The sequence below is a fragment of the Rattus norvegicus genome, chromosome 17, assembly GCF_021556685.1.
Source record: "Rattus norvegicus strain SHRSP/BbbUtx chromosome 17, alternate assembly SHRSP_T2T, whole genome shotgun sequence".
Classification (NCBI taxonomy): Eukaryota; Metazoa; Chordata; class Mammalia; order Rodentia; family Muridae; genus Rattus; species Rattus norvegicus.
Window position 1 is genome coordinate 87,668,339 of NC_141550.1, and position 27,798 is coordinate 87,696,136.

Sequence of the window (27,798 nt, forward strand, 5' to 3'; positions counted from 1 at the left end):
ACCATGATTTTCCTGGATCCTCAGTGTTTCTTAGAATATTGCTAGGTCCTTAGTGTATTATAGAGCATTGCTAGGCTAAGTTGCCTGTGGAACAGCCTCTCGTGGAAGGGGCTCATGTGTTATCTAGTTTCATTCTGTTAGGATGCATATAAAAACGTATGCATGTTTTGGAAGTTTGATTGTTGTGTGTTGTTTTTCTTTACAGTGTGAGCAGTTCTTAAGTAATTATCACAATAAGCGTGATTGTATTATCATTTAGAGTGCTGTGTTTTTGTTTTTGTTTTTGTTTTTAAGTGCATTGGGGTTTGGCCTGCGTGTATGTCTGGGTGAGAGTGTCAAATCTTAAAGTTACAGACAGTTGAGAGCTGCCACGTGGGTGCTGGGAATTGAACCTAGGTCATCTTAACCACTGAACTATCTTTCCAGTTCTATCTACTGCTATTGTTTGTAAGTTCTTTTCTCAGTTTTTTTTTTTTTTTTTTTAGGTTAATTGACTTTGTTTTTTTTTTTTTTTTTTCCCCCTTCGGGGCTGGGGACCGAACCCAGGACCTTGTGCTTCCTAGGCAAGCGCTCTACCACTGAGCCAAATCCCCAACCCCAATTGACTTTGTTTTTATTGTAACATTGATTTCTACATTGTTCTTTGAAACAGGAAGCTTGAGGGTTTTTGTTTGCTTGTTTTTCTTTTTCTTTTTTGGCTAGGCTGATACCTTAGCAAGCCCCGGCAATCTTCCTTTCTCTTCCCACTGTACACAGTGCTGGGGTTAAAGGTCATGGAGGACCATGCCTACTTGTTATATGGGTGCTAGGATCTGAACTCAGGTCCTTAAGGTTACATAGTATGCACTATGCACTGTTTAACAGTATGCACTGTTAAACCTTGATGTTGTGTAGTACCTTTAAAATTCATTTAAAAATCAGTTTTTGTTTTTATTAATTCTGAAATAACATCAAGTTTATTTTCAGGCTCTGGGAGAAGTACAGAGTTCTTCCTCTGAAGCCATATTGTCTATCTCTATGAGAAGACCTAGAATCAACAGCTCTGGGGCAGTCTCCTAGTGTACGCTAGGTCCTCAGTGAGCCTTAGTATCGTAGCACAGAGGTTCTCTGTAGATGACTCTGAGAGTCAGCAAGCGAGGGTGCGCTACTGCCACAGCCTGCAGCCTCTGAGGTTTCTTCATTTCTCCCAGAAATGTGTTAAAGCATGAAAAATATTACAAGTTTCATCTTGTCTGTTTGTCTCAGATAGCAACTCAATCTTTCCTTTACTTCGTCACTTTGAGTTATACTTAATTGTAATTTTTAATTTTTTTGTATTTGTATTATTGTAATCTATTTGTATTTGATGTTTGCTCCAGTTTAGTGGATGACATTTTGTAAGGAATGTCACAAAAGTAATTCTGTTTCTCTCATTGAGTCTTGTCAGGTGGTACACTGATTACAATGTCTCTCTTTCTTTCTTTCTTTCTTTCTTTCTTTCTTTCTTTCTTTCTTTTTTTTTTTTTTGATTACAATTTTTCTGATTCCTTACAATCTTACTTTCATCCTTAAAGTGATGTCTGTCAAGTTTCTCCTCTACTAGGATGGTTTTATTGCCTTGTATCCAGTACCACGTGTGGGGCAGTAATGTGTGTGAGCACTTGGCGCTCTGGCCGCTCTTTACTCATCCTGACACCCATAACCTTAATTTGTTGCTGGGATCCATGGCTAATTTTAAAATTTCTTTTTTTTTTTTTCTTTTTTTTCGGAGCTGGGGACCGAACCCAGGGCCTCGCGGTAAAATTTCTTTTATATTTTCCAGTTTGCAGTCTATTGTAATAAAAAGCCCAATTATAGGGTGGACTTAACGTTATGCTATCCTATTTTGTTTTCATAAACAGAGTCACATGTACCCAGGCTAGTTTTGTATGCCAGCTAGCTAATGATGAACTCGGAATTCATTGGAAAAGATATATTCTGGTTTATTTACTCTTGTTTATGTGTATATGCCTGCTTGTTTGGGCACCATGTATGTTTTGTTCTCATGGAGTCCAGAACAGTGTCTTGGCTTTTTTTGGAGCTGCAGTTAGAGGTGGTTGTGAGCTGCTGAGGTGGGTGCTAGGAACTGATCCTGGGCCGCCTGTAAGAGCAGCGTGTAGCGTGACTGTGAACCATGATCTTCTGCCCCACGACCTTGAACTTCTGATCCTTCCTCATCTTTTCCAAGTGTCGGATTGTAGGTGTCAACCGCCATGCCTTGTTTTGACTCTGGGGAAGAAAGTCCAGTTCCTACAATGCTAAGCAAGCACTCTGGCATGGAGCCGCAGTCCCTTTGTCTCTTACATTTTTATAGTTCATACTTTACCACCGTCATTTCTCTTGATGTCCATACTATGTTGCTGTGTGGCTGCTGGTGCCTTGTTAGTCTTCCTGTTTGGTCTCCCGTTTCTATCACTCTCCAGGCATTCTTTACTTTTCACACAGAATGTATTTGTAACTCATTGGGGGTCTAGGAATAGAATGATTTTCTCCAAGGAGCTAGACTTTCTTTTCTACAACAATGATATTTAGAAAATATTGTATACACTAAATGTTCTCAGGGCATTATTGGTCTCAGGTTTTCTCAGTTGGTATAGTTAGAAAATAGATGTCTACTTAACACTGCCGTTCAAATTTACATATTAAATTTATATTATTTACATATGTTAAAAATTACTAGTGATTTAAATATGATGGAATGTTTAGATAGATATATTTCTGTACACATAAATGTATTGGTGTGTTCTATACAGTGAGAACTCATCAGTGTAGCGACTTGTCAGTTGTGAATCGTCTTCTCTCTGTGAGATCTCCATGCTTGTTTCATTGTAACTTCACTGGGCCTCCACTTGCTTCTTGTCCTGCGTGGCTTCACTCAGCCTCACTCATTCCCCTCTGTGGTGTGGTTGATCTTCATTTGTGCTGACATCAGGCAGCAAGCTAGGCACATTGTAACACTTGTATTACACTGGCCCTGACTCCCTAGTGTGGAGACTTTCCTTGCTTGGTCCCTCATTATTTGAAGAGGAAGGGAGAAGGGGTGGAAGGAAGAATGAATTACCTAGTTTTAAATTTTAATCTCATCTAAGTTAATTTTACAATGTGGCAAAATATGCGTTCTTTCTTTCTCTGAGTTGGTTAGTAAGTTGTTTTTCTTTGGAGACAGTTTCTTTGTATAGCCCAGGCTAGCCTCAAACACAGATCTGCCTGCCTCTGCCCCCCAAGTACTAGGACTAAAGGCATGTGCCATCACTGTCTTGTTTTATTTGTTATGTATCTTTAATTTTAGAATTTCATATATAGTCAGTGCATTTTAGCTGTGTATAATCAATCCACTCTCATTCTTTCTCTAGCTCCCAATACACCTCCCGCGCCCGCCCCCTGCCCCCCCACATCTCATTCCTAGCTTCGTGTCATCTTTTTTAAAAAAGAACTCAGGTTTAAAATTAATGCTACTCAGATGCAAATGGCTGTGAAGCCATCTCCTGGAGCACGGTCAGGCTACCCAGAACCACATTCCTGAAGAAGACCCTACCTCCCTTATTAGCCATCAACTGCCCATAGCTGCTCAGCCCCTTGTTGATTTCTGGTGGAATGGTGACGAGTTTGGTCCTATTCAGGCCTTAGGTAGGCTCACAGCTGCTGGGAGTCTGTGAGTGCAGCAGCCCTTGGAGCCTGGAAGGCACTGCTTAGCAGCAGAGCTCCCAGACTTGTGAATCTTACATCTTACCGCCCCTGTTGTGTCCTGCCCCCTGAGCCTCGGAGATGGGGTGTGTTGTACATGTCCCATTTGGGCTGAGTTTTCCACAGACACTCTTGCTCTTTGTCAAATTGTCTGAGCTAACAACTATCTACTGCAGAAGGAAGTGTCTCTGATGGAGCCTCAGAGCCAGTCCAATCTCTGGATACAGCTGTTTAGAAGGCAGTTTGATACTATTTCAGTTTACAGAAATAAAGTGGGGATGGGCTAGGGCCTATACATTTTTTCTGATTCTTGTCCAGATTTGCCATACTGGGCATAAGTTTCCTCGTACTGGAGCAGACCTTAAATTCAGTCCGACAGCAGTTGTTTGCTCCCATACTACTGACTATTGATAACACTATGGCACTGGTCTGGCTTGCCAGTCTGATTGTTATAGCTCACGGGGTTCACAGCTAGCTAGAACTGTGGATGGCTTTTCTCCCCTAGAAGTCTACATGGCACCTTTTGAAACTGTGAAAACCAGTCAGTCGGGAGTAAGCTTTCAATGTTTTTTCCATGTCCTGTGAACCAAATTATGTTGGAGAGGAGGTTGAGCCAGAAGAGCTGAGTTGAACCAGCCAGCCTGAGTTCAGAGAGAGCTGGAAAGGGTGAGCTTGCTCAGTAATAAGCCTCCAAGACAGCAATCGCATCTGGCGAATAAAGTGACTTTTCCAACTGCTTGTACTGCTTTGGGGATTTCTGGACTTCCTGGAGCAACAGTGGAAGGAGATACTGTGAAGGGTAATGAGTACTAGGAGAATGTGGACTTAAATGGGGACGGGGACGGGGGCAGGACAAAGAAAGGTATAGGGAGGAATAATTAAGGAAACTTGAAAAGTTGTGCAGAAACCTACTAGTTTATAACCTTCAAAGAGCTTATTTATTTTTGGTGATACAAAGTATTTTTGAGAGAGGGAATAGATAGTCAGTGGGTACAGCTGTCCTCAAGGCTGGCATTGTATTGCTCAGTTCTTCTAGCTGCCTCTTGGATGGATGATGGATGATGGTTAGATGGATGATGAATGGATGGATGATGGATGGATGATGGATGATAGATGGATGATGGATGATAGATGGATGGGTGATGGATGATGGATGGATGGATGGATGATGGATGGATGATGGATGGATGATGGATGATGGATGGACAGATGATGGATGGATGATGGACAGATGATGGATGGATGATGGATGGATGGATGATGGATGGATGGATGATGCATGGATGGATGATGGATGGATGGATGATGGATGGATGATGGATGGATGATGGATAGATGGATGGATGCAGGTCTTCACCTTCTTCTGGAGGAACTTGAGTGCCCTCCTGTCTTCGGAGTTTCCGAGTAGCTGGGTGGCGAGCACCCACACCGTGGAGGAGCTCTCACATAGCTCCTGTCTTGTCCTGTGTGAGCCCGGCGTGTTTGGTGAGGTGCTGGTCATCCTGGGTCATGACTGTTACTCTCTCAGGGTTTTGTTTTTGTGTTTTCCTCCCCAACTAAAGATCTGTTTGCTTCCTCTGCCCAAGTCTGGGATAAAGGTGTGTGCCACCACTTGAGGCTGGCAGCGGTTCTAGTTGTGATCAGGCTGCAGCCACTTTTGATAATTCTCTACCTGTAAAGTTTTTAAGAGAGTTTACCCCACCCCCCCATCATGTATCAAATTTAATTTTAAATTTTAAAGCATTTACCTGCTCCTCGTTACAAGCTGTAGGGAGAGTACAACAGGAATGTGTAAAGAACCTTGTAGATCCAGCTCCATAGCAATGAGGAAACAAGAAAACGTGTTTGAGACGCAACAGCTTACGGTAGTGGTGTTTGCTCTAGGAGCGCATGTTATGTTACACAATAGAGTATGTTATATTTCCTTTAAAATTTGATTTTGATCCTGTCGAATTGCTGGAACTTCCTAACTTCTTTCACTTCTTTAAAACTAGGATTTTCTTCATGTGTGTGTGTGTGTGTGTGTGTGTTTGTGTTTGTGTGTGTCTCACAGTCTTACCATGTATCCAAAGTGTAGCCTGTAATTTACGTAGCTTAGGCTGACCTCAAACTCATGATCCTTCTGCCCAGTCCTTTGAATACTGGAATTAACATGTCCCAGCAATGCTAGAGTGTGCTGTAAATTTATTACCCAGTTTGCATCTGTGCTCAAATTGTATCTTTTGTCTTCATATAGACATTTTATTACCATTTACTGATTGCGGGGGTGAGGGGTGGTGGTGGTGGTGGTGGTGGTGGTGGTGGTGGTGGTGGTGGTGGTGGTCCTGCCCTAATCCATTGTGTTGTCTGCAATGTTATTTTTTTTTCAGAAAGGATCACTGGCAACATTATAAAATTAGGAATTACAGCTGTTAAAACATTGTTTTGTCTTGTTTTAAATAGGCTCTGTGGGTAAAGGTACCAAGCCTGCCAACTTGAATTTGAACCCCAGGACCCATTTGATATAAGGAGAGAACTGATTTCTGCAAGTTGTTTCTGATCTCTGTGTGTGTGCTTTGTGGCTTGTGCCACCTACAAAATAAGTGTAAAAGTCCCTAAAATGTTAGTTTACTCAACACATAACATAGTGTAACTTGTAAATAGGTGATCACATTTATATTCCTTTTAAAATATCTGGAGCTATTGCAGGTTAGGACTTTCCACACTGTCTTAGACTACTGTTGCTATAGTGAAATACCACGACAAAAGCAAGTTGGTGAGAAAACAGTTTGGCTAACATGTCTGTATCATAGTCCACCACTAAAGGAAGTCAGGGCAGGAACCTGGAGGCAGGAGCTGATGCAGAGGCCATGGAGGAAGGAGCTCAGCCTTCTCTCTCATCAACTCTGGGGTGGCCCCACCCACAGTGGGCTGGGCTCTTCTGTATCAATCACTAATTAAGAATATTCTGCCAGATCTTATGAAGACATTTTTCTCAATGAGGGTCCCTCCTTTCACATGACTCTAGCCTGCGGCAAGTTGACATAAAAACAGTCAGTGTAACTACATACACAAAGTTCTGTCTACAGCCGTGTGCTTTTTGGCCTTTCTCAAATTACATGTTCTTTCTATAAGCAAAATACATTCATTTTATCTCAGCATTCCCAGATCTTAAGCTCCACGCCTTTGCTCAGTATAATAATTCAGAAAGTCCTAAATCTTTTTTTTGTAAATCATGGAAGTTAGATCTGGATAGGCAATGTTTTCCTCAATTTTTGAATCTGTAAAACAGAAAGCAAAAGGTATAGTATGGAGATTCTCATCCCAAAGTAGATAAATTGGAAGAAGGAAGGAAGTCAGTCAGTGTTCTAAAGGAAGTGTGAGAGCCCAAGTTTGACTCCCCAGAAAGCTCATACAGCACCGGTGCGATGGCACGTCATCCCTGTGCGTGCGTGCGTGCCCCTTGTTAGACGCTTCTCCTGCCCATGTGCTCATTGCACATCCCTTCTCAGGGAGCCTTTCCTCTCTGCGGCTTTTCTTTTCTCCTTGTCTCTAGGCAACCCACAGCCAGTTAACTACAGACCTGCCTACCTCTGTCTCCTTGGCAGTCCCAGCGCCAGCCTTGAATGATCACTCACCTTGGGATTGAGTTAATTTCCTCATTTGCTGTATGTGGGTATCTCCTCTTACGGAGGACAACCAGATCTTGGGGGCCAGTGGTTAGCATGAGCTCATAGTAGCACCAGACCAACCCTGACATCTGGGGCTTGCTGGCCAGTTAGGCCAGCCAAATTGGTGAGCTCCAGGTGAGAAACTTTTATCTCAGAAATCAGAGTGAGAGCATAGCAGAAGACACACACACACACACACACACACACACACACACACACACACACACACACACACACACACACAGAGTATGTTTAGTTAAAAATGAAACAAGGCTCTGATTACCTCATTGTCTAGCAGGGTTGTGTCTTTTCTAAGGATTCATTGTGTTGGGTTGAGGACTGTATTGTATCTTTTTGGGTCTCTCAGATGTAGGGCCAGCTGTCCTGGAACTCAATATGCAGACCAGGCTGGCCCTCAAACTCACAGAGATTTATCTGTCTGCCTGCCTCTTTTCAGGAGAAAACTGTCTTCAGCAAAAGTCCACACACTGTTAGTCATGTATTCAGTATCACAGGTTTTTTTTTTTTTTAAATAGGGTTTTGTTTTGTTTTCAGATAAAGTTTTATGTTTTAGACCAAGCTAGCCTTAAACTCATAGAATCCTCCTGCCTCTGCCTCCTAAGTGCTGGGATCCAAGGCTTGCATTACCATGCTCAGCCTTATACTCTGTCTCTTTTAGGGAAGTGAGCAGCCACTGTGATTTTCTGTATTTTTTCCATCTATACTTAGTTGTTATTTGAGTCTGAAGACTTCCCTGTAGTTTCTTTGCATAGTTTGTATGCAAAGGCCAGAGAAGGAGAGAGCTTCATGTTATTTCTGCCATTAGGAGACTTTTTTTTTTTTTTTTTTTTTTTTGGAGACCTTTATTGTTATATCTTAGGCTCAGGACTTTTTCTTTTTCTTGCTGCCTTTTGGGAGCGGGGTCCTTCCCTAGGGGTATTTTTTCTTCCCCATCTGTCTCATCTGCTGCCACTGCCTACTCCCTGGTCTGTGAAGCTTAAGCCGTCCTAGAGAGCCCCGGCTCCTCAGTGTGATTATAGGTAGGTAGCACCACGCCCCCACCTCCACCCTTTTTAAAAAAAAAACAAAAACCCTCTTAACGGAGATGCCTGTTATTTGTGTCCTTGGCGGTGTAGTTTACTGCCTGTCCCCAGAGGGCCTAGAGCATTTAAAAGTAGTGTCTGATTGAACTGTGTGGTTCGGTGCCTTCCTTCAATGGTGCCTGCATTTCCAGCAGAGATTCTTGTTTGTCTCCCTTGTTCCAGTCTTCTGTGAAGTGCTGTAGAAAGCAGTGTGGGAGGAGATGTGATTGCTATGTCATTATTGCTCACTCTATGCAAATATGCTAATATATAAACAATCTTTGGCAACTTTAAACCCTAGTTTTGGTTTTTTAAAAACATTTATTTAAGATAATTGGTGCTGGTGCACATGCCTTTAACACCAGGGCACTCAGGAGGCAGAGGCAAGCAGATTTCTCTGTTTGAGGACATCTTGGTCTACAGAATTAGTTCCAGGGCAGCCAAGGCTACACAAAGAAAGCCTGTCTCATAAGTAAGCAAACAGGCAAACAAAACCCAAAAGATTTATTTATTTTGGTGTGTTGGTGTTTTGTCTTCAGGTTAAGTGCACTAGTACATGCAGTTCCTCTGGAAGCCAGAAGGGGGCATTGGATTACTTGGAACTGGAGTCATAGAAGGCTGTGAGCTGCTATGTGGGTGGTGGGAATGGAACCTGGGCTCTCTCTTTACCACTGAGCCCTCTGCCTTCCCAATTTCTCTCTCTCTCCTTAAAAAATTTGAGACAGGCTTTTTGTTATTGTTTGAGCTCAGATTGGTTGTAACTGAAGATGACCCTGATGGGATTGGGATGTTTTAGGGTGGTATGGGGTGGTATGGGTGTAGACTGAAGAATGGCCTTGAACTCTCGATTTTCCCTTCTACCTTCATCTGTGTTTCATCATGCCCAGCTTTGTTGTTTTGTGAGGCAAGGTCTAAAGTAGTTCTGGCTGGGCTTGAACTTGTCATCTTTAGGTGTAGACTACCACAACTGGTCTGTTTCTGTAATTTTTTTAAAAGTTATTTTATTTATAAGGCTGTATAAATGTGTATCATTTGTGTGCTTTGTGTCTACTGAGGCCGGAAGAGGGTTTTGGATCTCCTGACACTGGAATTAATGAATAGTTTTGAGTCAACCTGTGGGTTCTGGGAATTGATCCTGGGCCCTCTGGAAGAGCAGCCGGTGTTCTTAACTGCTGACCCATCCCTTCATCCTCTTCCTGGTTTACTTTTTAAATGCCTGTACTGTTAGGCAGTCGTGATTATGCCTTTTAAGTAGTTACTTGTACATATGTATAGAGGCCAATTGCCAACCTCTGGTGTTGTTTCTCAGGTGCCATCCATCTTGTTACTTTAGACAGGTCTCTTACTAACCTGAAGCTTGCTGAGTAGGCTAGGCAGGCAAGCTGCCTGGTGAGCCAGCCCCAGGGGTCTTCTGTCCCAGCCTCCTAGACTGGGATGGTATGTGCAGGACTCAGTGTTACTATTCTAGGTTACATTGTTACTGTAAGTTACTATAAATGTGTCCTTTCCAGAAGAACCGATCACCTGTTTATTACTTTGAGACAGGGTCTTACTGTCTAACTCAGGTTAGCCTGGAACTTGCTATGTCATCTAGACTGGCAATGACGATGTGGCTCTTTCAACCTCTAGTCTCTGGAGTGCCGGGATTGTGGGTATGGTCATTACTCTTGGACTCTGGTTCCTAAAACCCTGTTCTGGGCATTGCAGTAGTTGGACATTGGTCTTTGTGTAAATGAACTTCTAGTTGGCCCTTTATTTTACTCACCTATATAAAATAGTCTTTCTGTAATTAAGTTTGTATCACATGGCCACCCATGATTTTGAGCTGGAAGCCTAGTTTTACATGGAAATGAACAAAATGGCAGTTACGATTGCTGCAGTCTAAAGAACGGGGCCTTAATTTTTAATGTGGAGAGTTGAAGTAACCTTAAGTTCACTCACAAGTTTTGCTTTGCCTATAGGATACAGGACATAGCCTACCACAGTGCCAGTGAAGAGGGCTCTTGTCTGGCAGGGTTTGGGAGTCCAGTGAAAGTCTCATGAGAACTCACCATCTTAACATTACATAACAAATTTGGTGTCAGCTTCTGAAGACTCTGTAAACTGCAGACTCGTAATTAGGAGTGTGTGACTTTCGTCTCACTTTGTCCTCGTCTCTTTCTCCCAAGACTTGCTACATATGTGATGAGCAAGGACGAGAGAGCAAAGCGGCCACTGGCGCCTGCATGACATGCAATAAACATGGATGTCGACAGGCCTTCCATGTAACATGGTATGTTTCCACCACAGTAACACTGGCAAGCACGTTCCAGAATATGACATTGAACATCTACCCACCTGTGTAGTGCTGCAGAGCATTTTTTGGAATAGGTTTTCTGTTCAGTGCTGAGGATCAACCGAGTACCTTGTGGAAATCGTTAAAGCGCTGACCCAGCCACATCCCAGCCCTCTTGATTGTTTTGACCAAAAAAGCATACGCTCTTGCTTACGGTGCTGTGATGCTGGAGCAATGAGAACGCCTGGTGGCAGAATCCTGTAACAACCTGCTACTGGGGAGTGAGGCAGGGAGATCGCCAAGTCACAAGGCTGCGTGGGCTGTAGAATGTTCAGAGCCACTTTGGACAAGCTCATGAGCGTGTGCTTTTAAAGCTGGTGAGGTGACTCAACAAGGAAAGGTCCTTGTGTACCAAGCTCAATGACCAGAGTTTAATCTCTGGACCCCACATCGTGGAAAGAAAGCCACCTCTACCAAGTTGTTCTCTGACATGACAAATGCAGGTCAGGGGTGTACCCCTCAAAAACACACTGAATGCATGAGTAAAGACAGTAGCAAATGAAAGGGGGTAGCAGTGTAGCTTAGGAACGTGCTCGTGTAGCCTTCGAGAACCCTAGACACCCCCCCCTCCCCCAGAAGGAGAGCACCGTGTGCATCTGTACTCCCTGCCGTGGTGCTGTTGCACACCTTCAGTGAGGCATGATCTTTACTTGCACCAATATTGATGTGAAAAGTGAAATTAATAATCGTGAAGAGAAAAGGGATTTAGCTGTGCCCCTCTTGCTGGGTTTATATCACTATTTCCTTTTTCTAATATTTTTAAAATTATAATTATCTTAATAAAACACCGTTCTGTTTTCATGGGCTCTCATTGTTACCCAGCCTGTTTCAAACTCCTGGGCTCAGCGCACCTGAGCACTGAACTGCAGGCGGGTGCTGTTCCTTATGTGCAGCTTCTAAAGCCACACAATTGCTACTTAGCGACATAAAACTTGATACATGTTTATTCGTGATAGAGATGAAAACTTATAAATATAACCATAATTTTAAAGAATGGTAAATTCATTGCAAGTGGAGGTGAGCTATCCTTGACTACAACTCCAGTAGAGCTTCTCTGTTTCCTTCCTTGTGTTAGGGAGGGAGCAGGGGCATGAGTAGCCCTCGCACATACTAATGAAGTAAGCAGGTTGCTTCCAACAGAGCTAGACCTGTAGCCCCCTTCTTACCTCATTTTCCTTTACGTGGTCTTACAGGTGTCAAAAAGTTAATTTTCTATGCTTAACTATGTCATGGCGTGAGTTGTGCTGACCACCTTGGCGTTGATTTTGCAGTGCTCAGTTTGCCGGGCTGCTTTGTGAAGAAGAAGGGAATGGCGCGGACAACGTCCAGTACTGTGGCTACTGTAAATACCACTTTAGTAAGCTGGTAAGAGGTGACACCGTCACAAAAAGGGCATAAACGAGTCACAGCATACTCACAGGTGTCCTTGACTTTCCTGAAGATTGACTTCATTTAGCTTGCTGGGTGGTGGTGGCGGTGAACGTTTCTAACCCCAGTGCTTAGGAGGTAAAGGCAGGCGGACCTGTGTGAGTTTAAGGCCAGTGTGGTTCAGAGAGAGGTCCAGGTCAGCCAGTGCTACACAGAGGAATTAATAACCCTGTGGTGGGGGGAAAAGACATTTAGCTTGTTCTTTCCTTTTTTTAAAGATGTCTGTCTGTCTGTCTGTATTTATTTATTGTGCATGAGTACACAGTAGCTGTCTTCAGACACACCAGAAGAGGGCATCAGCTCTCATTACAGATGGTTGTGAGCCACCATGTGGTTGCTGGGAATTGAACTCAGGACCTCTGGAAGAGCAGTCAGTGCTCTTAACCGCTGAGCCATCTCTCCAGCCCTAGCCTGTTCTTTATTGACAATGGAAAGAACTGGTCATTTAAAAAATGTTCTGCTTTCCTGTAACATTATACATTAGTATTTACTAGTAATCGATAGCAAAAGCATTTATGAGGAGAGCATTGGTTTTTTGAGAAGTGTTTGATTGTTGAGTTGCTTTGACTTTGTAATGTCTGAAATTCACCACTCTCCTCATCCTCCTGTTTTACCCATTTTATTCATTATAGGCTTAACTTTTCTTTTTTATTTATGAGGATATAGTGAAGTAGAAATAAGGCTGTTTTGTAGCTTGGCTAGAGACTTTGACAAAAGGTATTGAGACCCATGTTTGAAGATTTTAAGATTTAGTCAGATTTCATGATTATAAAAGAGTCAGACTTGGATGTTTAAAACTTTTTGAAGCCTTTGCCTCCTTTTGTTTCTAAACTTTTTGAAATTTTGTGTGTATTAGTGTTTTGCCCACCTGTGTGTGTGCACCACATGTGTGCTGTGAGGTCATACAGAAGAGAGTGCCAGCTTCCCTGGATGGAGGGTTGTGAGCCCCTGTGGGTGTTGGGTACTGAACGTCCCTGAACTTAGATCTCGCAAAGAGCCGCAAGTGCACACAGTTAGAGACTTTGGATTCTAAGTACCTATGTCCATTTTCCTTTGAAAAATACATGTTTTTTAATGCTCCAAGGATCTGTTACTCAGTTCTTCACTGTGTGGATTCATATGCCTAGTGGTTCTCACACAGCACATTGTTGTGGTATTTCTCATGAAATGATGCATGACTGTACCCAGAAGTGCATATCTTTTTCAGTGTTTGCTCACGACTCATCTGTCTTATGGCTGATGGAAATGGACTGTTTACAAGAAGTTTAGATAGTATAAAACTGGAACGTTTGAAGCTGGGTCTGGTGGCATGTTTGTGACCCCACCTACCCACCCACCCTTTGGAGGAGGGAGGACAGTGAGTGGTTCAGGAAGTGAGTGAGAGTCTTGGTCCTGGTGTGTATTGTTGAAGGCTGGCCTGGCTGCCTGAGACTGTAAACAGACAGAATAATTCTGACATTTGTACCACTAGGTTTTTCTCATCACTGATTATTGATGTGATCCTATTTGCTAGTTGTAAAAAAATGTCAGTCTGGTTAGTAAATGTAACTTAAACTTGAACTTGTTTTACAGTTACTTCACAAACCAGTTTAAAACCAGTTAGTTATGGTGCCAATTGTAAGCATTTCAAACAAGTCTTACCTTCAGACTGCACCATGCAGTCCTAGATATTAAAAGAAATACTTTTAAAAATGCATGGCTAACACTGACATTTGTCTAAATTTGTTAAGTGACGTGTAGAGGTGAGTATGTAGAGAACTCTTGTTCTCAGTATTAAAGTGTTTCTTGCGTTACTACCGGCATAAGGTAACTGTAAATGTCGACTTCCTGTTCTCGCAGGCTTGCCCTCTGTTTTTCTCCTGGGTCCCAGGTGTTGGGTGTGTGCCCTGGCCCCAGAGGCAGTCTTGTTTAACATGGTGTCTTTGGTTAAAGCTCTCCCTCCCTCCCTCCCTCCCTCCCTCCCTCCCTCCCTCCCTCCCTCCCTCCCTCCCTCCCTCCCTCCCTTCCTTCCTTCCTCTTTTTTTTTTAAGTGAATTTTGAGAATGTAGTAGTTTATTTAAAAGCAGGGATGTTCTGATACTTTGGAGGGGGACAGAGTGTCTATGTAGCCTTGGATGTGTTCTCTCTCTGTAGTCCATGCTAACCTTGAATTCAGAAGTCTTCCTGCCTCTGCTTCCCTAGTGCTGGGATTAAACATGGATGCTACTGTGCCTGGCTTGTTTTCACACATCTTAATTAATATGCAAAAATATGGCATTGGTGTTAAATTTAGGATTATTTTTTCTTTGTAATGCAGTGGATTGTATTAAACTCTTATGTAAATTGAAATACTGATTTTTTTTTAGAAGAATCTTTAGACATTTAAAAACATTTTATAGTGAAAGTAGTTTAAGTCTAATAAAGTGGATTTTTTATATACATATACACATATGTATATATTTTCTTTTTTAGAAAAAGAGCAAACGGGGATCTAATAGGTCATATGATCAAAGTTTAAGTGATTCTTCCTCTCACTCTCAGGATAAACATCATGAGAAAGAGAAAAAAGTAAGTGGATTTGTTGTTGCTAATTATGTAGCACATCACTTAATAAACATTAAAAATCTTTTTAGGTAAAATTGTTTGTTTTTTTTTTTACAGCTAAATGTGAACATTGAAATTCAGAAAAATTTGGCTTAATAGAATATTAAATCAAAGATTAGGTAGAAAATAATGCCATATTTGTAAATATGGTTTTGACCATTGGAATTAAAGGTTTACATACAAGTTGATTGCCAGCATGACAGTGATTTCTTGCATGTGTAACCTGTCATCTTACAGAGCCTTGTGCTGACCTGAGCAATGGCAGTTTGCTGCTGTATATCACTAACGGATTATTTCACGTGTAATGGTTTTCTCATCAGCTTTCCTCCTGTGTAATAGAACAACTTTAAACTCTAAATATTCTTGCCTGGTTTTTATTTTTCAGTGATGCTAATTTTTTTTAGTGGCCAAATGTATCATTGTTTGCAAATGTTTTGCCTTTTAATTAAAATACTAAATCTTGCTTAAATACTAATCTTCTGATTTACCTGTTCTCTGCTTACATTTTTACTTGTTTTAAAGGCTGTGATTAATTTTTAATAATTAAAAGTGAATATCATAGAATTATTCATATTGATTTGTGAATAAGAATATATTGGAGGCACAGCAAAGGGATAAATTCAATGAATTATCTTAATGGAAATAAGGTAAAAGGGCATCTTAAATGGCGAATGTTTTTATACAGTTGATATGGGCTTGTTTTGAAACTATGTCTGCAGATTGCATTTAATTATGTGAGAATAAGGTCACTGTATCTGTAAAGTGCTTAAGATTTGGAAAATGCTAATGTATAGTTATCTTAGTACATTTTGGTTTCAGTTTATTTGTTTATACCTTTATAATATTAAATCTTCAACGCTTTAGTTTCAAGAGTGTTTTTTACTGTGACAAAAATAAGTGCAGTTTTATACTTAATATAGGTAATATTGGTGTGAGCACTGGGGGGGTCTCTGGAGGCCAACAGTTACACTTGTTTCTCTTATGAAGCAGCTTTGTGATAAGTAACACCAGGGCCAGGTTCCTTGTTTGGATTTTGGATGATTAGAATGACAGGAGTTGGTTTAAAATATTAAGGGTTTTACTGTTAAGTGATTCCTTGTAAAAGTACGAACTGGCGTTTCTGTAGCTTAATTAATTACAGTGTGAAGTCTTAGCATTTGGTCTTTAGTTGTGGTATTTCGTGAGCATTGTTTTGTTTTAGAGGTGAGCATTGTGCGGTGACGGTGGTTTGAGTGTGTGCTCTGCCGTGATGTACTGGCAGTACAGTTTAGCGCTGTGCTGGCCACTTACCTCCCACAAGTGAATGTCAATTCTTATTTTACCAAACCTTTGTAAAATTGTTGTGGAATTCTAGATTTAAAGTGTTGTATTTAATTCTTTGTTTAGGTCTACATTTTAGATTTGAAAACAATAATTTTATTTTTAGCATATATTAAAAGTAGAACAGTTTTTGTTCTACTTTTGTTCTAGCCTAAAATCTACTATTGTTTGTCTCCCTCTGGTGCTAGTAGTGGAGCCCAAGGTCTCAGGCATGCAAGACAAGTATTCTGCCAACTGAGTTACATTTCCAACCCACATTTCTATATTTTATTAGTAATTGAGGTTTATTACACACATCCATGGGTTAAACCTCCTGTAAGTTTTATCATTAGACTTACTAGCTTGCCTTAGTGTCGGACTTCTAAAGTCTGTTTATGACGTTAAGCGATACCATAGTTGAACTGATGGCGGTGTTGCAGACAGATCTTTCCTCCATCTTTACACTTACTTAAGAGCTGTTCTCCCTGTAGTAAGGGGAATTGAACTGTAAGCTGCCCCCGTTCATCACTCATCAGACAAAGCGGTTCTTCCGGTATTGATCATCATGCGAGTCTTGCACCCTTGTGTTTGAATTGTCGTCCTGCCTCGTCCTCTGCAGTAGCTGTACAGGCCTGCATCACACTTTACCTGGCTGTACTTGCTTGGATTCTAATAGTTAGGCTTGGCATGGTGATATAGTTGGGTAATTCCAGTACCCAGAGAGTAAATTAGGAGGGTCAGTAGTTCCAGGCCTGCCTGGGCTACTAACAGCAATTACAGATAAATATTAGAGAGAAAACATGGCCCTGTGTGACCATTTACGCCCTTATCGTATCAGGTGGAACTGGCAATGCTGAGTCAGTGTGTGGCAGGTCTCTGTAGATCGTGTGCAGGTACTAAAGCATTATGTGTAAGAGATGTGAGCATCTGTGAGAGTGTGTGTGTGTGTGTCATACACAGGAATGTGTCCTGGAAACAGCCCATGACCAACCTCGGGAATGGTAATCAGATGATGTATTTCATTGACATGTAGCATTCATAGCCTGTGCATACTTTGGTATTTTATTTATTGTCTTTTTTTTTTTTTTTTGTAAAAAGAGAAGGTCTCTTGTAGACCAAGCTAGCTGTCAATTCTGATCTTCTACCTCCCATCTTCTGAAAATATAGGCATGTGCATTCTATCCAGCAGACATTTGTAAATTTTGGTAATACTATTCTTTTTGTTTTATTTAAGTTTCTTGAGATCAGCTTTTCTGTGTAGATGTGGCTGTCCTGGAGTTCACTGTGTAGATCCACCTTTCCCTGCCTTCAGAGTCCTGGGGCGTGGTGTGCCCCTCCCCCACTGGCTGACAGTAGTGCAGCTTTATAAACGCGTGTTGTGAAAGGAAGCTCTTTTGCCTCTCCATCATGGAGTTCGATTTGAATGTTTGCTTTTAGTAACGTGTGAGGGTGCTGCTCATGGACTGCGTTTAATACTAACTGTCTTGGATTTGAAACAGAACTGGCAATGTAAGAAAGACAGTGCTAAGTGTTGCTTTTCCAACAGAATCCCGAGACTGCAGAGCCAGCTGCTGTAGTGAAAACCTACTAGCTCAGAAAGGCAGAGGAAGTACCTGCTGGTCTCCTACTCCACCAACATCCCCGATAGAGAAGCCCTTCTCCTTCTCCACACTGTCTTAAATACCCATCAGCTAAAAGACGCTCCTTCTCTTTCCTGTCGCCTGGTTGCTTGCGGTTGACTTTGGTTAGCTCTTGTTTACAGTATGCTCCTGGGTTAAAGGTGTCGGTACAGTTAAGCCACACCAAGAAAGGTCTTTCCTGTTCACTCTGTCTGGGTTCACAGTGTGATCAAATATCCTGCAACAACTAGGTATATGTTTGATTTTCGATAAACAAAAATGGAACAAAACCAAAAATAGAGACTATAACTCTTATTCATTAGATGATGTCATGCTGTTGTTGAGCTGGCATCAAATCACAAGCTGGGACTGTGGGCGGCTACACTTCCCTGGCTGTATTTGTCAGCATATACTACCTTCCTCAGAATGCTGTTCTTCATACCTGTCTATAGTCTACAGTAGGTTTTGAGGATACTGACTCTACAGTACTCGTTGTCCCACTGCCTCTGACTGCCTTCCTTTACCAACTAGGCTCCTCTACTTGTGCCTTGTTTGTTTTGTGTGGGGCGGATGACCCAGCGAGTTTTAAAATTGATTCTAGGACTATAGATGAAGCGTCATTTATAGGTTCACAGATACGCACAACTGAAGAAAAAATGTTTCTCTCCCCCAGCAGCTATTAACTGCCTGCCTATGTAGCATGTGATATAGGGAGAGCTGGGCCTGCACGTCTACGTTAAATGAAAAAAAGACTGTAAGCGATGGTTCAGAATGCTTGCTGCTCTTCCAGAGGACCCAGTTTCATTCTCCGCAGGTGGTGCTGTTCATAACCTCCCTCCAACACGCATGCACACAGGCAAAATACCCATACATACGGAAATAAACACAATTAAACTTAAGAAATGAAGTGGTTACCCAGTTTCCCTCCCAGCCCCTGCTCCTGGAATGACGAGACTATGTGATAACGCTGCCATAAGCTTTGGCTTGTCTCTGACTTGCTCTTAGCTTAGCCCTTTCATTCTAACCTGGGTTCAGCTTCATGGCTGGTTTCCTCTCCTTGTCTTCTCTCGTCCATCTCCTCAGAGTTTCTCCAGTGAATTTCCTTCCCTTTCTTCTCTTCTGAGTTCAGTTACCTGCTGGTTTACCTTGGGCTCCTCAGCCTTCCAGCTGGGCTTCCTGGGCTTCTCACTCTTTCCCAGAATTCTCTCCTTCCCTGGTGGATGTCTCCTCTACTTCCTGCTTCAGCTCATCACCCATAAGCTTATAAGAGATTCTCTCTACAAGAATCAGTTAAATATACACAGGTTTTGCTTTTCAGGGAACTTTTGTGTGACCAAAGCCTTATTTGAATGGATTAAGGAATACAGGTGTAGTGGCTTGTGCCTTTAGTCATAGTGCTAGGGAGGCAGAAGCAGGCCAGCCTAGTCTGTATAGTGAGCTCAGGTCAGCCAGAAATACTCATTGAGACAATTGATTAGAGATGGCCCAGTGGGATAGAGTGCAGTGCAGGCATGAGGATCTCAGTTAGGTTCATTTCCTAGCACAGGGTGAGAGCCAGCTGCAGTGCTGCTTGTCTGCAAATGTGTGGGGGAGGGAGAGACAGGTGGATCTTTGGGGATCATTGGCCACCTAGTTTGGCTGAAGCATCTCTTATACACATCACCTGTCAATGAAAAAAAAAAAGCCTATAAGCTGAGGCAGGAAATAGATGGGAAATGGGTAGGAAGAGACAGTGTCGTGGGCTATGGTGAGAGGTGAGGAGACACCAGGGAGATGCTGAGGAAGGAGCAGGCCGGGACTGAAGGAGAGGTGAGTCACCAACAGGAATGAGCTCAGCTCAGGTTAAAGGGAGGCATGAAGCCGTCGGTCTGTCTGACAGGCTCTTCTAGTAAACTTAGAGCTCACAGATTTGGCTAGATTGCTGGTCAGTAAATCTTGGATCCTCTTTCCGGCCGCTCCCCAGTGCCGGGCTGGCTGACTGGCCCGCTCGCGCTCTCGCTCTCGCTCTCGCTCTTTCTTTCTTTCTTTCTTTCTTTCTTTCTTTCTTTCTTTCTTTCTTTCTTTCTTCCAACGTTTTTAACATGGGTGCTGGGGATTGAGTTAGTTCCTCCTTGAATGTTTAGGGAGGCAGTCCTTGATTTTGGTTCATTCTTGTGTCTTTGTTGATCATCTCTTGGCTTTTTCATCTCAAGGTACATTTGATTTTACTTATTTGAGATTTTATTTATTTATTTATTTATTTATTTTGGTTCTTTTTTTCGGAGTTGGGGACCGAACCCAGGGCCTTGCGCTTCCTAGGTAAGCGCTCTACCACTGAGCTAAATCCCCAGCCCCAAGATTTTATTTTTTAATGAAAGCACTCGGGGCTATAAAATTCACTTTTAGGACTGCTTTCATTGTATCCTGTTGGTTTTGATATGCTCTGTTTTAGTTTTAACTAATTGAAGTTCTTAAAAAAATTTTGTTTCCTTTTTTATTACATCAAGGATCCATTCAGTATTGTGTCGTTTGTGCTTCATGAGTTTATTTTTGTGGTTTCTCTTGCTGTTCATTTCTATTTTATCCCTTTTCGTTCAAATAGAATCCAAGTAATTTCAGTTCCCTATATTGTCGCTTTTTATCCCATTAATGCTATGTTTCAAAGAAAGTCCCATGGACTGCTGAGGGAATGTGTACTGGGTAATTAATGTCTGAATAGAGTGGTCTGTAGATAAGTGTGAGGTCCACTTGATCTGTGATGGCACAACCAGTATCTGTTTCTGGTTGCTCCCTTCCCATCCCCTGAAGATGAAAATAAGGTCTTGAAGTTCCCATGCTGTCTCTGTGTGGGTGTCATGCTGTGTCATCATAACTAGAATTGTTTGTCTTCCAACTCCTATTTAGTCCAGGCTTACCTCAAACTTGAGATTCTCCTATAGATTTGTCCCACCAGGACTAGTTACTGTTTTCATTTTTATCGTGTTCTTCCCTCTCACACTGTAGACTGTGTGTTTCCCTTCCTCTTTCCTGCTGCTCTCAAACTGTCCTCCTGATTTAGCCAGGAGAGAGTACTTGGGAATTTATGGTTTTTGTTCACATCTGGTTCACAATAGTTCATACGTAAAAAATATTTTCTGGGGGTTGGGGATTTAGCTCAGTGGTAGAGCGCTTGCCTAGCAAGCGCAAGGCCCTGGGTTCGGTCCCCAGCTCCGAAAAAAAGAAAAGAAAAAAATTTTTTCTCAATCATTAAGTACACCCTAGTACTTTCGTGTGTAGTTGTAATAAAAGGACATTTTTAATATAGTTACAGTACCATTATCAAAATAACTATTGTTACAGCTTCCAATCTGCCGGTAATTCTAAAAGATTTAAACAGTTATTAGTTATTTAGTGTAGGGTCTTTTTTTTTTTCTTTTCTTTTCTTTCTATTTTTATTTTTCGTGGTACTGGAAGCAGGGACAGGCACAAAATGCGGAGGTCAGAGGTCAGTTTACTTGAGTTGCTTTCCCTCCATTATGATGTGGGTTGTGGAGGGAGACTGTAGCTATTCAGACTTGCTGGCACCAACTTGCTGGCTATAACTCTCAGATATAACCTTGGTTGGCCTGCAACCCATAGCCTCTGTGTCTACTCCCAAGTGTGGGTTTAAAGATATTCACTACCACACCTAGACGGTATTTGAATTTTAACCACTGTGTCTTTCATAGCCACAAAGGAAACTTAAAAATCTTGGTTCCAGATCTAACTCAATGGTTCATGAGGATTATATAATGGGAGTAAGACCTATTTAGTGTTTCCTGGTCTGGAAAATTTGAAACCCCTCACCCCCAACCCCCAGTGGATTCTGTTGGCATATGCCTTTGTTTTTTTTTTTTTTTTTTTTTTTTTTTTGCTGGGGTTTGCTGGGCCAGCCCTGAACTCAAGATGATTTTCCTCACTCAGTTCTTGTGCACACACACATACACAGGCATGCATGTTGAGAGAGAAAGAGAGAGAGAGAGAAAGAGAGAGAGAGAGAGAGAGAGAGAGAGAATGAATGAATATGAATATATTAAGAGTGACCCATAAGCTGTATGGTCTGAGTAGTCCAACAATGACTGTCTGTTGAGAGAAGGGCAAAGATGTGGTAGTTCTTTGTTCTGTCAGACTGAATGTCTCAGCTGAAATGCCAGGTAAGTCCTAGAGAGCTGCTGGCCTTTAGACTACATTAGAATCCTGAAATTATAGACATTAACTGTGGTGTAGGCTTTTATGGTGGTGCTGGGGTCTGAAATTTGGTCTCCACGTGTCTTAGTCAGGTTTCTATCCCTGCACCAACATGATCAAGAAGCAGGTTGGGGAGGAAGGGATTTACTCAGCTCACACTTCCACATGGCCGCTCATCACCACAGGAAGTCAGTGACGTGCATCTGTCCTGCTGACATCACTCTGCCAATCAGCTCAAGTCGTCCTTGGAAGCCGCAAGGAACGGCAGCACCACCAGAGAAGATTTGGGTGCGCTCCTCTCTGTGGAGTCCTGTGCGTGTAAGGTGGATGAGTACATGTGCTGTTGGCAATGACTCCTTCACGACTCCTTCCTTTCACACGCTTGCTTTAGCACAACACCCTCTCTCCTGTGTCTGCTTCAGCTAGACACTTCCTCACATGCGTGCTCCAGCAAAACACCATCCAAATGACTTTTCAAAGAACCCTTAAGTTTCCACTTGGATTTATTGTGTGCACGTATGGTCTGTGTGTTCCAGGCATGTGTAGAGTTCTAGAGGACAGCTTGCTGGAGTTGGTTCTCTGCTTTTGCATTGTGTGTTCTCAGGATTGTGTTTAGCTTGTCAGGTTTGGTGGGATGTGTGCCCTCACCTGATGAGCCATCCTATCAGCCCTGTGAACAGTCTTGCTAATGCCCATGGAGACTTTTTTTTTTCTTTCTTTCTTTTTTTTTTCAGAGCTGGGGACCGAACCCAGGGCCTTGCGCTTGCTAGGCAAGCGCTCTACCACTGAGCTAAATCCCCAACCCCCCATGGAGACTTTTAATGATGGCCACATGAATACCCTGTAAATTTTGTTCACTCTAATCACAAGTGTCTTGTATTTTGAGGTTTTATTGTTGTAAGAATATCTTAGTCCTTTTGAGGACTTTTCTATCTGCAAATCTTACCATTTACCTTTTATATTATGACATATTAGAATTTATTGGCTTTAAACTGCAATAAAGATTATGATCCTGTAGTTGCCTAGAGATCAGCCATGGGAGCTTAGCAGCTATTTTAGTTCAGCATCTCTCATCCAGTTTCTTTGACAATGTTGGCTTAGAGATGGGGTTTGGAGGTGTGAAGATGAAGTCAGGGAATAGGGTGACAGTAGAGTTGCGTGAAGGCGTGAGTGAGGATAGGACGTCTTTAAATGCCTTCGTGTGCTTTTCAAGCTGTTATTAGGAGACATTTTGCCTAGTGGATCAATTTCTTAGGACTCTGAGTATATGACAGTGGCACCTAGTCTTTTCTAGCATGGACAATTGTCTTTTTCCTTTTCTCTTTTTGGAGCTGGGGATCGAACCCAGGGCCTTGCGCTTGCTAGGCAAGTGCTCTACCACTGAGCTAAATCCCCAACCCCTAGCATGGACAATTTAAGAGAAAAGCAACAGTTGCCAACCTTTTCCTTTCGGAATACTGGGTTTTTGAGGGGTGATTGTGATAAAGTGTATGTGAGGTAATATTTTTCATCTGCTTCTTACTGTTGTATTCTCAGTTGTTACCCTGTGTCATTCATGTAGTCAGTAGATACCTGTTGGTACTGTAGGTCAGTGTTGGTCAGGGAATCAGAGACATTACTAGGGGCAAAGGTCTTTGGAGATTTGGACGGTCAGTTTTAATAGCCAGCTGACATGGTCGTGAATCACTCAACAAGGGGGAGGGTCTTAGCGAAGGGTTGTCTGGATCAGGTCGTGTGTTTGTGTAGGGAATTGTCTTGCTTGCACTCATTGGATAGGAAGATGACTGCCCGTTCCTGTTGGCACAGTTAGGTAGGCATTGGATCCTGCATTTATTTGTAAGAGTGGAGAAAGTGAACTAGTGCTTATTTTCATGTATTGCGTTCATTGCTGTCCCTTCTGACTGAATGTAATGTGGCCGTTTCTCAAACTTCTGTCTCTGGAGTTAGGATTGAGAAAGATAGTTTTTAAGATTTGTTCTTTCCTTCTCTTTTTCTTGGCAGTTTGCTCTACAATCTTCCTTTTCTTCAACAGTGGAGATAGGAATCTACAGAGGTAACTGGGATTAAGGAATGGAAAGAGAAAGTCATTGTCTTTTGGAGTTAGTTAGTGTGCTAAAGATGCTATTGGAAAGTTTCAAAATAGTGATTAGAGCAGAAGCTCATTGAAGATTATAGACTAATAAAGACCAGGATACAGTTTGAGTAACTTAATTTTTTGAAGATTCTTAGATATGGGGCTGGAGAGTTAAGTCAGTTAAGAGAACTGGCTACTTTCCCAGAGGATCCAAGTTCAGTTCCCAGCATCCACATGGCATCTCCAGTCTTGGGCCTCTAACTCATTGTTCTGGCCTCCATGGGCATTATGCATATGATACACAGACATATATGCATGCAGAACATTAATGCATACAAAAGAATAAAAATAAGTAAATATTAAAAATATTTTAGGATTGAAAGAAATGAATCTTTAAAAATCTTAGCTATGAAAAAGGGTCTATATGTGAAGAAAATACCGTTGGCTGTAATTGGTCCAGAAAGGAGCAAAGAAGCCTGAGGGTAAGCCCGTTACCTTCTGGAAGGTGATGCTGTGCAGAGTGACTGAAGGGTCGGGAGGCACGTAGCCTTCAAGGCTGTTTATAATCAGAGTTGAAAGTGATGCAGGGGAAGCCAGAAAATATTGGAGCTAAGGTCCTAGAAGACTTATGACCTTTATTGTTCCTGATGTTATTGTGTGTTTTTTTTTTTTTTTTTTTTATAATGTCATGACCATCAGAGGATATTAGGTTGATATAGTGTTAGGGCCTTCACATTTACAACTCTTTCACTCTTCTGAATCAGAAGAGCTAGATAATGTAGGCATGAATTGTTTTCAACCTGCTTTAGTAAGTGTTCAACCTCTCCTAGCCCACCACTCACCAGAGGTAGTAGTGGAAAAGAAGCGTTATTAAGACATGGGGGTGGGGCGGAGTACACCTATTTAGAAGTAGTTCTTTGGGGTGATTCCAGTGTTCGTTTGTTCTCAGTCCAGTTCACTAGCAAACACCAAACAGGACCCAGCAGCTGCAGCCACTGAGGAACCACAGCTGCAGCCCAGTGCACTCAGCCAGACACCGCGTGCAAACCAGCACTTGTGTGTGGTGCAGTCCAGAGGAGACTGCCGTGAGGTGGGGGCTTTAGTGCTCTTCGGAAAGTCAGCTGTGCTGGATGGTGCTTTTCGCTGGGGTAAACATGTGAAAAAGTGTTTTCCTGAAGCAGACACAGGAGAGAGGGTGTTGTGCTAAAGCAAGCGTGTGAAAGGAAGGAGTCGTGAAGGAGTCATTGCCAACAGCACATGTACTCATCCACCTTACACGCACAGGACTCCACAGAGAGGAGCGCACCCAAATCTTCTCTGGTGGTGCTGCCGTTCCTTGCGGCTTCCAAGGACGACTTGAGCTGATTGGCAGAGTGATGTCAGCTGGACAGACTCAGGTACTGAGGCAAGACCTGTGGAGGATACAGACGTAATGTTTAGAGGGCATAAATAGAACTCGAAGGGCAGTGGCGTCCGAGCTTGGCCTGTTCAATGCTTTGGTCTTGTCTTTGTTGCTGATCTTTGCTTTTCTGAGAAAGACATAGCCAAGCGCTTTCCTGGTGTTCCTGGCAGCCCCGCTCCCTCCTGCTGACTCACGCTGATGGAGCAGAGGCCTGGCTGTCTCTGCTAGACAGTGCCCCTGCGGCCGATGCCTGCTTGCTGTCCATCTGTGAAGTGTGTGTGAGTGGGTCGAGCTGCTGATTCCCAGACAACACACATGGGAGTTGCTCCCACGAACTTTTCTAAACAGTTTCCCTTCCTCCATACCCTTACTTCCCACTACCTCTCTGATGGGTCCTTGGCTACCAGGGGGATGAGGGAGATGTTGGGGAGGTTAAAGCGTTTAAAAACCACCATTAAAGGTTGGAGTTGAAAGAATGAAAGTCACAGTGGGGCTCACGGTTGGCCCTGGTCTGTGGAAGGGTGGGAAAGTGCAGGGACCGATGAGGAACACTTAGGCGAGGTTCCTCTCTATCAGTGAAGCTCAGCACAGGAGTTAAGGTGAACCAGTGTGTGTGTGTCTTGAGCAGCGAGGTGGAGCAAAGCTAGCCAATGCTTGGACTGTCGTGGGGTCAGACTCACATTCCTGCTAAGCATCACGGTTCTTCAGTCGTGCCTGCCCCAGCAGAACATGATTTGACAGAACTGACTTTGCAAAGAAAGCAGAAATTTCCTTTTTGGGTCAGTTTTATGGTAGCAAAGCGGTTGTCAGCCTGTTGGTACTTTCTGTGTCGTCTGAAGTCTTGTTCCATGGAGCAGTGCAGAGGTCAGATGTCATCTCTTCCTGGGATCTGTTTTATTAAAGCAAAGCACCCTGGGCTTAAGGCCTCTAAAATAAAAGCACGGACGCATTTCTCCCTATATAATTCCTATTCTGGGTTTAGAGGCTATTGACTTTATAGATAACTGTGAAAAGATAGTCAGGAAAATAGTTGCTTTACTAAATAAGCCTAGTGAAACGGCCACATCTGACTTGGAACCAGGGAAATGAGTTTATTTAATAACTAGCTATTCAGAAATAAGTGATTAAGTAGGGTTGTTTCTATACCTTAAAATGAGCACGTTTCGAGTGGCTTTATATGGTGTTTACTTTCTACTCATAGCCAAATCCAAAAGTGGACTTTTTGGTTCTTTTTTCCGGAGCTGGGGAACGAACCCAGGGCTTTGCGCTTCCTAGGCAAGCGCTCTACCACTGAGCTAAATCCCCAACCCCCAAAAGTGGACTTTTTGATTGACAGTTTTCTTCCAAATAATCAATCTGCTCTTTTTCTCCCCTCCCTCCCTGCCTCCCTCCTCCCCTTGTTCCCCGTCTCTGTTGCTGACCAAGCCAAGCTGGGGGAGAAAGGGTTTCTGTAGCTCACTGTTCATTGTTGTTGGAAAATGACACAGGACAACTGGCCTAAAGGCCAACCCAGTGATGGCCTTTCTTTTCTCTGAGCTTCACTTCATCTCTAGTTTATGCCAAACCGGAAAAAACTTGGAAGGGTAACATAGCTTAATAGAAACCATAGTGTAGGTTAGGTGAGAAATCCTGGCAGTCTCCAGGAGAGGTGGAGAAAAAGGCATGAGTCAGGACTAAAGGTACACTAAGAAAGGAAAACACAGCGCACCAAGGACGGAGGTGGGCTGCTGAATTGTGGGAAGAGGCCCAACTCTGCTTTTTCAAACCCTGCTTTTTTTTCTTTTTATGTCGCACCTCTTGCTGCCACGCTCATTTGTATTGGCCTCCCCTGCTGAAAGCATTGTGCACCTACCTTGTTGGACCTGGAGGTTCCATACATTTCCAGTCAGACTATATAATGGTGTAGACCTAGTAAAGATGGCTCTATCTGACCCCAAGGGAAGCTGGATCATTTCTTTGCTACATAAAGGACCAGGCTTTGGTAAACAGTGGTTATCTCTGCAGCCGATCTGGGGAATTCAGTTTGAGACAGGCTTTTGTATAAGAGCTCTTGTGTGCTTGAGGAAGACCTGAACTTGGCTTGTTCTACACTTCTCTATCCTGTTCTTGAAACATTGAATAATTAACAGAAAAATTTAAAAAGCAGAGAACATGTTAAAAAAACTCACTTAGTGCAGTCCAAAATAGCTGTTATTACTAGTAAATATTGTAGATTTTTTTTCTGTGTATACACAGATTAAAAAGAATGGTTAGATAAGAATATTAGATGAATTAAATAGATTATTTTGATTTTCAAGTTAATTTTTTGTTCAAGAAATATTAATTCTTCCAAGATCCTTTTAAGGCTAAGGATAGAAATCAGAAAAATATAAAATATTGTAAAAGTAAAATTTTCTTCTAGTTTGGATCTTAAGAAACAATTAATTCTTCCAAGATACC

General features: G+C 42.4%; 1 protein-coding gene and 1 long non-coding RNA gene across 51 annotated transcripts in view; both read left to right on the plus strand.

The window, feature by feature from the left end:
* Mllt10 (MLLT10, histone lysine methyltransferase DOT1L cofactor) overlaps positions 1-27,798 on the plus strand; it is a 127,592-nt gene that overhangs the window by 39,181 nt on the left and 60,613 nt on the right. For 27 of the 50 annotated variants that reach the window (XM_087591190.1, XM_087591223.1, XM_087591215.1 and 24 more), the window contains 3 exon segments: positions 10,603-10,706; positions 12,041-12,134; positions 14,649-14,744. The exons of 4 other annotated variants lie outside the window; for them this stretch is intronic. In XM_087591190.1, the coding sequence (XP_087447316.1) occupies positions 10,603-10,706; positions 12,041-12,134; positions 14,649-14,744 (294 nt within the window). 50 annotated transcript variants of the gene reach the window in all.
* Positions 21,569-26,557, plus strand: LOC148000304 (uncharacterized). The gene is made up of 2 exons (XR_015641911.1): positions 21,569-22,075; positions 25,330-26,557. It is a non-coding gene; the product is annotated as an uncharacterized LOC148000304 (long non-coding RNA).